Source organism: Pagrus pagrus (assembly GCF_965226575.1).
Source record: "Pagrus pagrus genome assembly, chromosome: 23".
In the NCBI taxonomy this organism is placed as follows: Eukaryota; Metazoa; Chordata; class Actinopteri; order Spariformes; family Sparidae; genus Pagrus; species Pagrus pagrus.
The window spans coordinates 17163048-17177395 of record NC_140205.1 but is presented as its reverse complement, the minus strand read 5'-3'; the positions used below and the strand labels follow the sequence as shown (position 1 = coordinate 17177395).

Below are 14348 nucleotides of genomic sequence, written 5' to 3'. Positions count from 1 at the left end.
AAAAAGCTAAGATTAGAAATTAATTAATTAATTATATAAAGGAATAAAAATCTGTGTAGCAGAACTGTTTTTTCTTTTCTCCTCACTCCATGAATCATCTTGAGACCTTATGAATAAGGTGGAGGGTTTTTCTATCAAACCACAACAACCAAACACAGTAACCACAGAGATATATCAGTTGACCGCACCCATTCAAAAAAAATCACCAAATCCATTTTTTCATCCCGTTTAAGCTGCGTTCAATCTTGATTTTGGTTTATCGAAACATCTTCAGCTGGAAAAAAAAGAAACTGGACGCAAGATATCCAGGTCAGCCAGGCCCTTACAGAGGCACACATCGTGACCTCTTGACCCCGTCTCATGTCACACCCGCTGGTATTTAGGTCAGGGTTTCTTAGGCCACTGACAGCCAATCATATCACTCTGCTCAGCTGTGCACGCTCAGGGCACGTTCTTAGCATCAGCTTCACGCCTGGGTCTCACATATACACTACACACAGTGCTGCTTCAGGCCTGAAAGAGGCCAAACATACCTGCTGCTGACCCCGAAACCCAGCATGGACAGGTGTACGTTTGCGTGTCAGCCATTTTTGTACTATATTCAAAATCACATTAAGGAATTTGGTGTTTTTCTCTACTTGATTTGTAAGCTGGCAGCATTTTATTTTGTCATTTTCAGCTTTTCAAAGTAAAAAAAATACTGTTTTTAAAGGTGCTATATAAATAAAGTTATTATCATTACTGCTACTCTTAGCTGCATTCTTGTCCTTCAGAAGAAAGATCAGATGCATTTTTCTGATTTTATGACAACTTTTACTTTTTCAGGTAGTTTTTACTGATACACTCAGTGCTGTATCGTAGGCAACTGGACCTGTTTCAGTTTTGTGAAAACGGAGAGGAGTTGCAGGCTTTTACATTCTGGTAGGTGTGAGGCTTCTGTCCTTCAGTGTGTACTGCAACAAGGTCAGACTGTCTCCTCTGACATCTTCCTGTGTGAACTTGACGTTATTGTCTGCAGCATTTATATGTTCTGTGAAGGCTTCCACTTCCCTTGCTCTGATTTTGACCCAGGTGTCGTCCACATACCTGAACCAGTGGCTAGGAGCAGTTCCTGTGAAGGTAATCAAGGCTCTGCGCTCAACTTCTTCTATGTAGAGGTTGGCCACTATTGGGGACACAGGCGAGCCCATGGCAGCGCCGTGCTTCTGTCTGTAGAAACCTTCACTGTACTGGAAGGAGGTGGTTGTCAGGCAGAGGTCAAGTAAGGCACAAATGTGGTCTGGGGTGAAGGTGGTTCTGCTGGACAGAGTGCTGTCCTGCAGCAGGCGTTTCTTCACTATCTTCACCACTTCTTGGGTGGGAATGCATGTAAAAAGTGAGGTGACATCATAAGAAACCATTGTTTCGTCTGGCCAAGTGCTTGGATATGTTATAGGTAACTGAGTTGATGCCGCTGAAGATTGGTCTGAGTGGTGCCCTTTCATTGTGTATCTCTATAGATGCATTGGATGGCTTCCCTGGGGTACAGTTGGTAATACAATGGTCTGTCATTGACTTTGTCCTTTTCCAGTTTTTGCAGATATTCTATTTGTAGAATTTATATCTATTGATGATGTCAGGGCCTTCTTGGAGGTTTGGGGGGGGCTTTTGCATGAGCAAGAGCGGCTGATACCTTCACCCACAGCTGTTCTGCCTCTGTGTCTGCCAACTAATAGCACTAATACCTGAGGAACGTTTTAACAACAGCACGTCTACATGAGCAGTATGTTTCAGTCTTTCTACAGCTGTCTCTACTCAGTTTAATCCACATTCCTTTGACCTTTGACCCCTCCAACTCTGCAGTACGAATGAAGGAATTAAATCTTTCTAATGAGTCTCTCCTCTCCTTTTTGCTTCTCTGTCCAACCTGTTTCCCTGATCTGAATTAAACCTGCTCCGGTGGGATCCTTCCTTCTGACGTTGCTCACTGGAACCTCCAGGGCCCTTCTGGCGCTCTTACATAAGTTCTGAATGAGGCTGGGGCTGCGTTCACCGTCCCAGTCCCCCTTCCCATAATCCATCAGGTCTAAGTTAAGACTGTGGGCCGCTGGGGATGTGTTAACACTACTGAGGAACCAGAGTTATGTCAGATGAAATTCAAAGGGAAACTAGGCTTCCTGGATATTACGGGCTGTGTGGAAGTTTTGAATTTATGATTTTGCTAGAAAGTGTTTATAACCGAAATGTTTCATATGAGGCTGAAAAACAACTGTAGCCAGTCAGCATGACTAGGCTGATTTATAATTTCAGATAATCAGCTAAACTGACTCTAATAATAATAATAATAATAATAATAACAGAATTATGATGCTACATAAAGAAAACGGTAAACTAGACATAGTTTAAACCCTTTATTTTGTCACGACATAAAGGTATTTTTCATCACAGGAAAAAAACAACAAAGAATCTACAAGATGGACTCATCACTACATGCAGACACTGCTGATGGGGAAATATAAAAAATATTATTTACAAGTGGGGAGATGATGTGTGGCGGAGCTGGGGGGAGACGTCAGACCTGCTCGCCGAGGTCCAAAACGCGAAACTTGTCTAGATTGTAGAAGCAGGCCTTGACGACTCGCCCGCCGAAATAGCGTCCGTTCAGATCCACCACAGCTGCAAGGGAGAGAAAGAGAAGGTCAGAGTGTACTCGAGTACACAGATAAACCTTTCAACAGCAGAATCAGTATTGATATATTACAAGAAAAACCACTCAATCTGCCTTCAGATACGTACTTCCTCAGAGTCCCAGAATGCCCTTTGAAAGATCCTGAGCAGGGTCCTGAACATGTGTGTGTTCTCTGTTACAATTAATTTCACTGTTTGGTTGTTGAACAATAGAACAATGTTGTGAACGCTTCATTCTGTACCTAGCTGCTGGAGATATTTGACTGTGAAGCAACATCAGTTATCCACAGGAAGAAGTGCAGAACACCAACATAAATATGCCAGGACTGTTTTAAACAGTTCACTTGTTTCATGGTTGTTTTCCTTTAACCCTGAAGGCAGCGGCCTCATGTTCTTAGAAGAAATTATTTGTTTTTCTGTGGAACAAATTGTTGTGGCAAGCAGCTGACTGATGCTAGCCCTAAGTGCCAGAGATAAAAACCCAAAAAAGAAAAACAACTTTGTTTTGGCGCTCACACTTCTGAGAAAAAAGGAAAATTATAGTATCAGTGTCGTTTCCTGGGATTATGCGGAAGCGTACACTAAATGCTGTCCTAAGTTAAGACACACACATCAAAATAACCTTCCTTTAAAAAGGACAGTGTTGGTTCTGTCCTGTCTGGCTGTTTTAACCTTATCAATAAGATGAACAGTGTCCAATCCATTTTCCTTGAAGGGCGCTTGTGATCGCCTCAGTCAGCACATTTCATGCAGCACTTTTCATTAATGTCTGTGGACATGAGCTCCACTGTGCTGACACTGGATGTACAAAACACAGTTTGTTATGTTGCAGCGATTAGACTGAGAAGATTGTCTATCTGAAAATCTCATAACATCCTGAATCACTGCATTGTGTGTGTGAGGACAGCACAGTAGATTCTTTTAAGAGAAAAGTGTAGACATGTTGAGAAATATGTTTCTTGTTGAGGGTTAGATGAGATGATCAAGACCACTCTCATGTCTGTACACTATGTGATATAATAAATAATATGAAGATACAGCCAGGAGCCTGCTAGCCAGAAATAACCTCAAGTTTCACAGTAAAAAACAGGATATAAAGTCTGTTTTAGCGAGCTTTAAATGTGTTGCTAGGCAGAATGTTTCACCCTGGAAGTTTAAACAGAGCCAGACTAGCCGGTTCCCACTTTATACTAAGCTAAGCTAACAGGCTTTCAGCTACAGCTTCCTATTTAACAAACATGAAAGTGGTGCCAATCTTCCACAATTTCCCAGAGCCCAAAGTGAAGTCTTCAAATAGCCTCTTGTTATGGCAACAGTGCTGGCTATGAAGCTCCTCCAAATTAAGGTTTTTTTTTTTATTGACCATCTTCTTTTGAGCTTTATTGCTTAAACACATACCACCCTTGGCAGAAATACTGCCAACATCATCATTCACGAGAAGAAAGCCAGATAATAACAGAGGTGAATCAACATCCGTGTGTAAGGGTAAGCCAGCAGGGCGGGCAGGGGTGTGACGTTCTGATGGTGTTCACAGTCTGACAACTAAACAGATCCTTCACACATCAAATAAAAGAGAAATGTCCCACACTTCAACCCACAAAGCAAAGATACAAGACCAAACAACACTAATGTGGCAGCAGGCAGTGTCTTTGGCGACTCAAGCAAGAGAAAAAGTGCCAAAATGTATAAGTGGAGTAGTTGCTGTCACTCTGGGTCGCACTCAACAGCATCTGCACCCGGCAGAGGTAGTTCCTGCTGTTTACTGGCAGTGATTATGTGACGTGATTTTGGGCAAATCATTTTAACTCATGTCTTTGTCACCTTCCACTATTGTGTTGTTGTAGTTACTGTCTTCGGGATCTTGTATAAAAAAGAAATCACCAAATTTAATGTGGGAAAGTCACCGCGATGGTCAGCCCTCCCTACTGAGAACTTCCCCCTGAAAACAGCAGTCCTCTCTGGGGGTGAGAGCCAGACAGGTTCCACTATTTACTGATGGTGATTATGTGATGTGATGCTAGCACTGACTAGAAGCCATCCTTCACTGTTGCGCTGTTGTGGAATCACTAAAAAAGGGCTTAAGACTCACCACCAACGATAATTTTCATTCTCAATTACTCTGCAGATTATTTTTTTCATTATTTGTTAAAATGTCAAAAAAAAAAAAAAAAGATCACAAAAAGCTCCATCTTCAAATTGCTTCTTTTGTCCAACTAACAGCCCAAAACCCAGAGACTCTTCATTATAGATGACAAGAAAAGCCGCAAATCCTCGCATTGAAGAAGCAGGAACCACGGATTGTTTGTGGTTTTTGCTTGAAAATTACTTCGATTGTCAAAATAGTTTAGGATTCATTTTCTTTCGATCGGCTATTGATTAGTCGACTCATCGCTGCAGCTCTATGGGAAGCTACTTCAAACAAGGCCACGGGTCAGCTGTTGGCCTGAGGTGACACTTTAATGTAACCATCATTAATAAATGGTACATTTATAGATAGTTAAACTTTAGTTATTTCACTGTTAACAAACATTGTAATGCTTTATATTTGTTAAGCTTTATAAACATCAGTTGCTTCTTTATAATGGCCATCCAAATAATGTTTACAGATGAACTACACAGAATTTATTGAACATTTACAAAGTATTATAAATATCAGTTGTAACTTTACAATGAACAATTGCTTAATAAATGATTTATAAAGCATTTATTCGTTTGGTGACAGTGGTAATAACTTAAGTTTAATTAACTTTAAATTTACCATTTATAAATGATGCTTAATATTAAGTCTCAACTGAAGACTTGTTAAAGTGACTTCACTAAAATTTTATGCAGTCACAGAAGGGAATCAGGTGGAGTTGGACTCAAACTCTTGTGTTTGCAGCTGTATGGTGGTCACATCCAACCTGCTCCTGTGTGAACTCCGACCTCTCTCATGCAACAAGAGACCTTCCCTCCTGGGGGCAGTAAAATGTTTCATCATCATCTGTAGAAATGGATCAGGCAGTGTGAGTCTTCATATCATTCTTTGAGTGTCTGTCCCGCTTTCTGAGAGCGGTGATGTAAGCGCGGTGCCAGCGGTGCCGCAGGGAGCCGGCTGGGTTGCTGGGCCATTTGTGATGTAACACCTCGGGGAGCCGAGTCTCACCTTGTTTCTGATCTGGGCCAACCCATTTAGAATGGGACACACTTTCACCCACAATATTAGAGCAGTTATACAATGGAGAAAGTGATGCAAACACATTGAGGATGATCAACGCGTACATGTAGAAACACTATTTTGATATCAAAGTGACTCAGTGAGAGCAGAATCTCTATGGAAATGTGGAAGATTATGGTTTTCAGTGATGGAGTGTCAGTGATGACAAATGCAGGCTCGAGTTTGGAGAGTCAACAATCGGTCCAGTTTTTTTTTTGTGAGCTTCAGCGCTCCTGTGACATTTGACTTATTTTGAGGCAACATGACCTGACTGTAGAGACGAGTCTGCTCAGTTTTAAAGTGTCAAGCAACCTTTTTCTGGTGTGTCGAATAAGCTCAACTCTGAGCCGAGGGCCTCATTCAAGGTCTGTCCACACACAACGACTGAATACTGACCTTTAATGGCTGACTCCACCCTCTCGAACTCCAGAAATATCCTGACAGCTTCATCATCAAGCACTTCTGCAATCTGAGAGGAAATGTGTGTTTTTTCAGAGGGTCCTGTTTCACCGATACATTCACTTCACAAGTTGCAATTCTCTTCTCTCACCTCAAAAATGACACATTTAACCACTTTGCCGTATTTCTCGCACTCTTCTTTTGTCTCTCCCTCCAGATCTTCGTCCACCTCTCCTCTGCCCACCATGTTCTACAAGACAAACGCAGACATTAGGCCAACTTGCAAGGAACGGTGGAAGCCAAGAAAGTCTGATTTAACTAGCAAACTCAATTTTCCAAAATAAACCTTGACAAAGTGTTTTATATTTTTTTCCATTTTGTAATTTAAAAGTAAAATTTTAAAGTCTGCGCTCTGAACGCACTAAAAGGACTTGTGTTGTCCCAATTTTCTGACTAATTTCTGATCTAGATTACACTTGACAAGTAGTTTTGTTTCTGTCTGTGCTGAAATGTTGAATGTTGATATTTCTTGTTGATATTTGGTAGAAACATGAGGTGAGGACTCATCATTAACACACAGTGAAAAGAATATATATTTTTTCGATTATTCTATGATACTCATCCAGTCTAGAAAACAGAAGAGCACAACCAACATACCCTGAGCAGGACCACTTTGGTCGGGTTTTTCAGGATCTCTGTAAGCGGGTTGGCCTCCGACTTCTTGGAAGAGTCCGCTGGTCGGATGGAAACAGGAACAAAAGGTCACACTTTTTCTCCTGAAAAGAATATTCTCAGGCTGCTGGTGAGCTGGATTAAGCAACTGACAAAAATGTGTAACAATAAGTTTTATCGCATTGTATTGAGCTTGATTCAATGCGTGTGATAAATGAAACAATTCAGCAAATATTTTGTTCAAAAGCTGTTAAAAATACTGTTCTGTGTTTGCCAAGCCGATTTGATATCCACTTCTTCTGTCGTGTCTGGCTGTTTTCGTCACATTTGAACACTGCTTTTATTGTGTTATACACGCTGCTGAGAAAAAAATGTTTTGCTCAAAGGAACACTGAAGATGTGTACATGTACGTACACAGTGCATCTTAAAGAAGGACTTTTCAGCCAGTCCTTGGTTAAACTCTGACAATCTGACAAGACCAGCGATCCCCATATTAATAACAGGGGGCCACAAAGTGTTCCTCAGATAGCACCTAGTGTGTTGGTCCACTCATCTAAACTCATATTCTGCTCAGTGTACAATACTGATAACAGGGATTCCTGCTGACTGGCTGCAAATCCCTTCAAAATATAAACTCATACAAAAACAGCAGTTCAGCTGAAATCCAGCAGTGATGAACCTGACATCCAACCCTGATACTTAGTGGCCAAAAGTAAACACTGCACCACAAAGAAACAAAATATTTTTGAGAACCCAACACATCTGGTTGAACCATTTCAACTACAGTTTATGTTTGTCTCTGACGATCACATCACAGTTGGTGCTGTCGATAAACGACTTATTCTCATGTTTTTATGTTGCCGGTAATCCAACAAAAACATCGGAAACGTTTCCGTAAGTGTGGATTCTAATCTTTTAGGCAAAAATTTAAAATTTTGATTAAGACTTTTAGTCACTCTCTGGCAGAGTTCAGTGAGAGGATGGTTTGCACTCCCATGTCTATACTGTAATTATGAAGCTACAGCTAGCAGCTGGTTAACTTAGCTTATCTTAAAGATTGCAAACAGGGGGAAATAGCTAGCCTGGCACAGTTTATAATAATCCACCAAAGAGAACGTCTAAAGCTCACTAATTAACCTCTTATCTTTCTTGTTTAATCTGAACCAAAGACAAAGTGTAAAACAACATTTTGCAGCCTTAAGGAGGATGTGTGGCAGACCATGCAACCAGTGGTGAGCCCAGGGAGTTACTGAGTTACTTGTGAGGACTGAACATCGAAGATGTAACTTGTTAATTTGTGAGCTTTTGGGGGAGTCTATGTCTATCTGATCCATCCCCATATAAAAGGCACTGTGGTAATTTACTTAATCCTACCTTTCTATCTGCCCTGGCCTTGCTGGCTGTTACTGATCATCAACCCCTTTGCTAGTACTTCTCTAGGTCCAGTTTGTCCTTTCTGTGACCTTTGGACGAACTGCTTCTCTTGGTATATGTTATGTTATATTTTCCTCCATTGATGGACCCTGATCTAGGGACGGGTCTAGTATCGGCCTGGTCGATTATTGGGGCCGACATTCTGCATTGTTGAACTATCCCTTTAAGCCTTAATGACTATGCATTGTGGATTTTGCTTAATTTCATCATCGTCTACGGGTGAGGAGAGCAGGTTAAAATAATGAGAACAAATTTAAAGCTTAGGTGAGTCTGAATTAGAAGCAGGGACTGTTAGAGAAGACCAAATTCAAAAGAGACGGAAATTAGACCAAAACTATAAAAGACTGCAGCGTTAGCCAACATTAAGAGCAGTTTTTACTAACACACATCCAGCAGAAAACCATGCAGAACTATTCTACTCCTAGCCATGTCATATGTTAAAACTGAACTCTGGTTTGAGGACCAATCAACTCAACAGACAAGCACAGCTACTTTCATTTTGGTAAATGAGTGAGACAACAGATAAATACAGATAAAACATGCAGACACACAAACATACACACACACTTCTAAATTAAAAGGCAGGCTGGAGAGCACACTCTGTCTAATGGGAGAGAGAGAAAATGGGAGTGGAGGCCAACCTGCAAAGCCTCCGCCTGAAGTATCAGCAGCACCTGACTGGCTGGACCCTGCTGCTCAGTCACACACATACACATCACACACCAGCACACACATACATACCACACATTCATACACAAAATGAAAAAGAATAAAAACATGCACACAAAGTCACAGTAAACACAACTGATCCGGAAATGACACCATGATGTGTGTAGAGCTAAAATATACATGAAAGGAACAAAAGTGAGAAGAGAAGCTAAAACTCAAAGCAGGTTAGACACTGACAGAGACGAAACAACAGACATAAGCTCTGGACACAACACGAGCAAAGGTCGGTTCATGCAGTCGAAGGGTGAAAAGGACTTGAAGGAAAGAAAAGAGAAAAGTCAAAGTGGACAAAGAAAAACTGTGGCAGCAAAATAAATAAATATATTTCTTAAAAAGACAAATAGAGTACTTACGTTTCTCTGCAGCATCGCCTATGATGATCTTTCCGCCTCGCTTGCTTGTCTTCTCCACAGACAGCGCCGTGCTGAGGCCCTGCTCGTGCTTCCCCAGGCCCTGCCCTTCTTTGAAGCCGTACTTCTGCATGATCTTATGGGCCACAGTACCTCTGTTGGGGCAGATGGGGAGAAAAACGTTATAATCTAAGAGTGAATTGTTTTAATATTAAAGGCGTTTGTCCAAACTGACATTAAAAATCTCAGACTCGCATGTTTGAAACATCACAATACAACTACTACTACACAATGTAATCTACAGCTTTAAGACAAAAATTGAATTAATCAATATTGGTTTATTATTCAAATGAGCTAATGTTTTAGCGAATTAATATTGATGCACTGCAGAAAATGTATCAATTTACTTTGAATGGTAATGAAGTCACATATAAAACGTACCTTAAGATAAAGCATGTTACTCACTAAGTAAATGATTACATGAAACTACAGGAGCTTTTGTAGATTCCAGAAGATTCCAAAGCAGCTGAAGTTAAAGTACAAAAACGTAAATTGCCTGTCTGTTGTGTGTGTCTGTGTGCATGTGTGTGTCCCACCCACCCCATGTTGGCCAGGAAGGAGCTGGTTGGTCCAGGCGGTGAACGTGGTCGTTCTGAGTCATCATACATAGGTGGAGGGATGGCGGCCTTTGAGCCTCTGGCAGGACGACCTTCATCCTCGTAGGAAAACGCAGATGAGCCTAAAAAGCACAGAAAACACAACTGATATTGACATGCACCGAGGAGCACAACCAGATCAGATTTTGTATCACTGTCATGTTTACTGTAATTTGCTACCATTACTTGTTTACAAGTTGTATTCTGTACAGTGTCGTAGATTATTTTTATGACTGTGGCATCACAGCAGCTCTGGGAGGAGCCAATAATGATGCTGAGGCAAAAACAACTCTGACTGCAGAAACCTTGGTTTGATTTTCCTTCTTTGCATTTTTGACATTCACAATGTAAAAGACACCTCAAACACTGGTTTGGTCAATGCTGCCCCCTGCTGCTAATTTAACAGAATACTAACTGCACTAACAGTCTGTGGCCATCACTGACTATGTTTACATGCACATGAATATACTACTATTATTCAGAATGTGACAATAATCTGAATTTCATTCGGGCCATGTAAACAGTACATTCCAAATGCAGCATTTTCCATTGAAGTCATGCAGGAGATGCTGATATTGTTCCAGTTTAAGGGCCGTTCTTTTGACATGTATATTGCACATTCAGAATATGCATCTCATTTGGGTTTTTTAACCTGCAATTTGCAACCCAGTCTCTTGCTATTTAAATCAGCTCTGTGCGTTGCCTAGCCAACACTTTGCAAGGCTGTAGTAGAGATGCATGCAGAAAAGGAAAGCCAACATTTCTGGATTGAGGGAATGAAAGAAGGAGGGCGTTCATTAAATAGTATTCACACATGGATGTAAATGTTAATATTATTGGAATATTCATCCCTATCAGAGATGTAAACAGCTTAGTGAGAATACTGTCTTTTTCAGACAAAGATGTAAATACTGGAATACTCTGTGCATGTAAACACAGGCAATGTTTCACTCAGTTATCCAGACAGTTAAATAAAAAACAACCTTACTACAGGTTACAGAGCTTGTGTCTTACAGTCCAACATGTTAGAGGTCATTTCAGGACAGCCTAATTCTCTACTAACTAACCAAGTCAGAGGATAATTTGTCTCTCCAACTTTCATACAGGATGACCATGTAGCACACTGCCGTCTCAGTTCTGGTTCATTTTTCATAAAATTAGTCATGGGTTTAAAACAGAGGCCGAGAGACACTGTTCCTTTCCTGCTGTTATTACTGCTTAAATATCCAGTTGATGTTAAAAACCAAAAGAGTTTCACCTGATGAATCACAAGGCTTACCATCCCTGTCTACGAGTGAAGACGGAGGCGCGATAGCTGCTCCACCCATACCTGGAGGAGGGAGAGACAGACAGATGATGTTAGAGAAGTGAAGTTTAGATTTTAATTTTGTTTTTGATTTTCTTAATTTGCTGCTAAAATGTGATGGTTTTTTTTGTTTATCCTTTGTGTCCCTGAGTGATATATTAAGATCTTGCTGTTGACCAAAGAAAAGCATCTTAAGCTCAAACAGATAATCCACAAAGAAGGATTGGCCTGTATTTGAACTCACATTTAGTCCACAAAAGTGGACCATACTCATCTGGAGAGAATTTGTTTTTAAATCAGATAATGACAAATAATCACTTAATCATCTGGGCAAGGTTGGCCTTCAGGCTATAAATTCCAACTTAAAGCAAGAAGGATGAAAATATGATGGATGGATGGATGGATGATGGATGATGAGTCTTCACTACAAGCACTAACTTCGTTTCCTGCGCTCCTTCTCATAGTCGTCTTCCTCATCCGACTCTTCCTCTCCTGCTGGGAAACGAGAGAAACCACTTGGAGCTCCACCGTCGTGTCGGTCTTTCCTCTTCCTGCAACACATCAAGTTCAAGATTGAAAGAGGAGTTCCTGTAAATAATCAGTGCAGTGCACTCTCTCTGTAATTACTATTACATGACGAACAACTAAAAAATGTTGGGTCTGATCGAATGTTATGGCTACAAGCATACAATTACAGATGCAGCCCCCAGGACCCTGAATAGCAAAAGTAATTTTGTAATAATTGTAAATTATGTTTAACTCTTGAAGCTGGCAGTACTTTTCTCTCTCCTCGATCTCCTTCTGTCGCTCCTGCTCCCTCTGCCGCTGTCGTTCTTCTCTGTGTCGCTTCACCACCTTCTCATAGTCGTTGGGGAACATGGGATCGTACTCATCTGCCAACGGGATCAGCACGTCGCCAGAGGAGAAACCACTTGGCACAGCATCCTGAAGCACACACACAGGACAAATCCAAAATATGAGAGTGAGATAGAGCTACAACACAACCGCACACACTGCTCTGTATCCTATTATTAACATTAAATTTTACCATTTTCACTCTGCATCTTTGGCAGATCCGCCCAAATCAGGGGTAAAAAAAAAATTGGGCAACTTGTAACATTCTAATCACAGGTCATCAAGATCTGGATCACACAAACACTGATGACTAGGGATGGGTATCGAGCACAGGTTCCAAATTGTCAGACCATCTGAATCATATGCCTCCAAACCTATCAATTCCTTTCATCAATGCCAGAATGAATTGCAAAACAATGATGTCAAACTCATGCATCTACGCTTCTGGAAACTTGCAACAGGAAGGAGTCATAGTGGAAAGGAATAAACAGTCCAAAGCTTGGCTTAATTTCACACAGAAAGATGTCAACAGGGTTATTTATAATGTCTGTAAAATGATCATTTGAAGTAAGGGTTGAACATCTTTCTACACAACATGGGCTTAAATTCCAGGAATGCCAGTTATTTGACACTTTTCTCATAAGTGACACAGCTTCCCAACTGAGCGCCGCGTCTGTTACAGAGCTAAATATCCTCTGTTATAATAACATGAGCGCCATGCAGGCAGGCTTAGCAGACTTTTTCTGTGACTAAAACCGTATTTTTAAAAGACTAATTCACAAATATTCCCACATTTCATCCATCTTAGATAAAGATTGCTGCCACAGACAGCTCTCAGGCTACTCCCAACCCAACTCAATTCAACCTGTGTAGCCCTTTATTTTTCCACACAGAACATTAAACTGGATTCAATAAGGAAGTCGATAAAGAATCAGACCAATGAGCAGAAGTGATAACGGCATAGGCATCAGAAAAATCTTATCAATTCCTATTCTTTCTGATGACCAGGTTCGCTGGGTAAGACAGACCTTGAGTCCAGCGGCAGCATGTGGAGGAGTGTCTGTGATCTGTCTATCATCACTGGAGCCTCCTCTCTTTAGATCGATGACCGGGGCCAGGACAGTGGTCTGCTTCATCCGCTGGGTCTACACACACACACACACACACACACACACACATACACATAAACACAAACATTGGATATATGCACATTTGCTGTGGGAACATATCATTCTGTGTCGTTTATATTCTCTACTGTCTATGCACTCTTTTTCTTCAGCAATACCAATGAAGTACCTTCTCTGTGACAGATTGTTTATACATGCAAGTATTTTACCCGTGTACTGTACTTGTATTGCATGATGTACCTACCTTGGCCTGGGTCAGAGCTGCCTTCTTCACCTTCAGCTGGGACTGCAGCAGCTTGAAGTTCTTGGACCAGCCTTCGGTCTTGGTGTCACTGGCACCCACACCGAGGTCATCGTACAGCGACATTGCTGCCAGTCAACGTTTCTGTTTCCTGCAGACACAGAGACAAGTTTCATTTATAGCAACATTAACTGGCTTCTGCAGCATCATTGCCTTTTGCAACACTTGGATAGAAATTGAGGTTGTAACTCAGCAGCAGCATCAAAAGCTCAGTCACTTTTTAGAAAGTCGTTTTTTTTTAATATATTAAATGCAACGAAATGTCTAAATCTTTGTCACATAGCTATATGTAAGCAAGTAAGTGTAAGTTACACCAGGAGGGAGATACTGGCTAAAAGTATAGCTAACGTTAGCTAATGCTAAGACAGCTACATAACTACTCCTACACCAGTTGTGCTGAAAAACCAACAACATTATTTTAAGCTTGTTTTCAACTTACCCGTTTAAGAAACACCTGAACATGAACTAAATGTGAGTGCCTATAACGTGAAAGTATTTAACAGCACATTTGGTGTAGCGTTAGCTCCGAGCTGTGTACGAGGCGGAAGTGAGCACAACAGCAAAACCAAGCGCGACAGTCAACGACATTCGGCTACATCTTCCGCTTCAGCGCCACCTAGCGGCTGGGCTGTCTGCCTTCCCCTCTCCCTGCTAG

At 41.2% G+C, this 14348-nt stretch overlaps 1 protein-coding gene across 6 annotated transcripts; it reads right to left on the bottom strand.

Annotated features, from left to right (window-relative positions):
• Positions 1-2375: 2375 nt before the first annotated feature.
• rbm17 (RNA binding motif protein 17) lies at positions 2376-14256 on the bottom strand. Of its 6 annotated transcripts, none has more exons than XM_084345485.1 (13): positions 14133-14256; positions 13637-13784; positions 13294-13410; positions 12171-12355; positions 11849-11961; positions 11384-11434; positions 10049-10187; positions 9452-9603; positions 9011-9061; positions 6920-6996; positions 6414-6512; positions 6260-6332; positions 2376-2655 (listed from the first exon to the last, which is right to left on the bottom strand). In XM_084345485.1, the coding sequence occupies exons 2-13, from the start codon at positions 13757-13759 to the stop codon at positions 2552-2554; spliced, it is 1284 nt and encodes a 427-aa protein (XP_084201611.1). In that variant the 5' UTR covers positions 13760-13784; positions 14133-14256; the 3' UTR covers positions 2376-2551. The 6 variants fall into 6 exon arrangements, with proteins under 6 accessions (XP_084201611.1, XP_084201609.1, XP_084201610.1 ...); XM_084345483.1 differs by having other exon boundaries at positions 11363-11434; positions 14133-14255; XM_084345484.1 differs by having other exon boundaries at positions 11363-11434; positions 12189-12355; positions 14133-14255.
• Between the last annotated feature and the right edge of the window lie 92 nt (positions 14257-14348).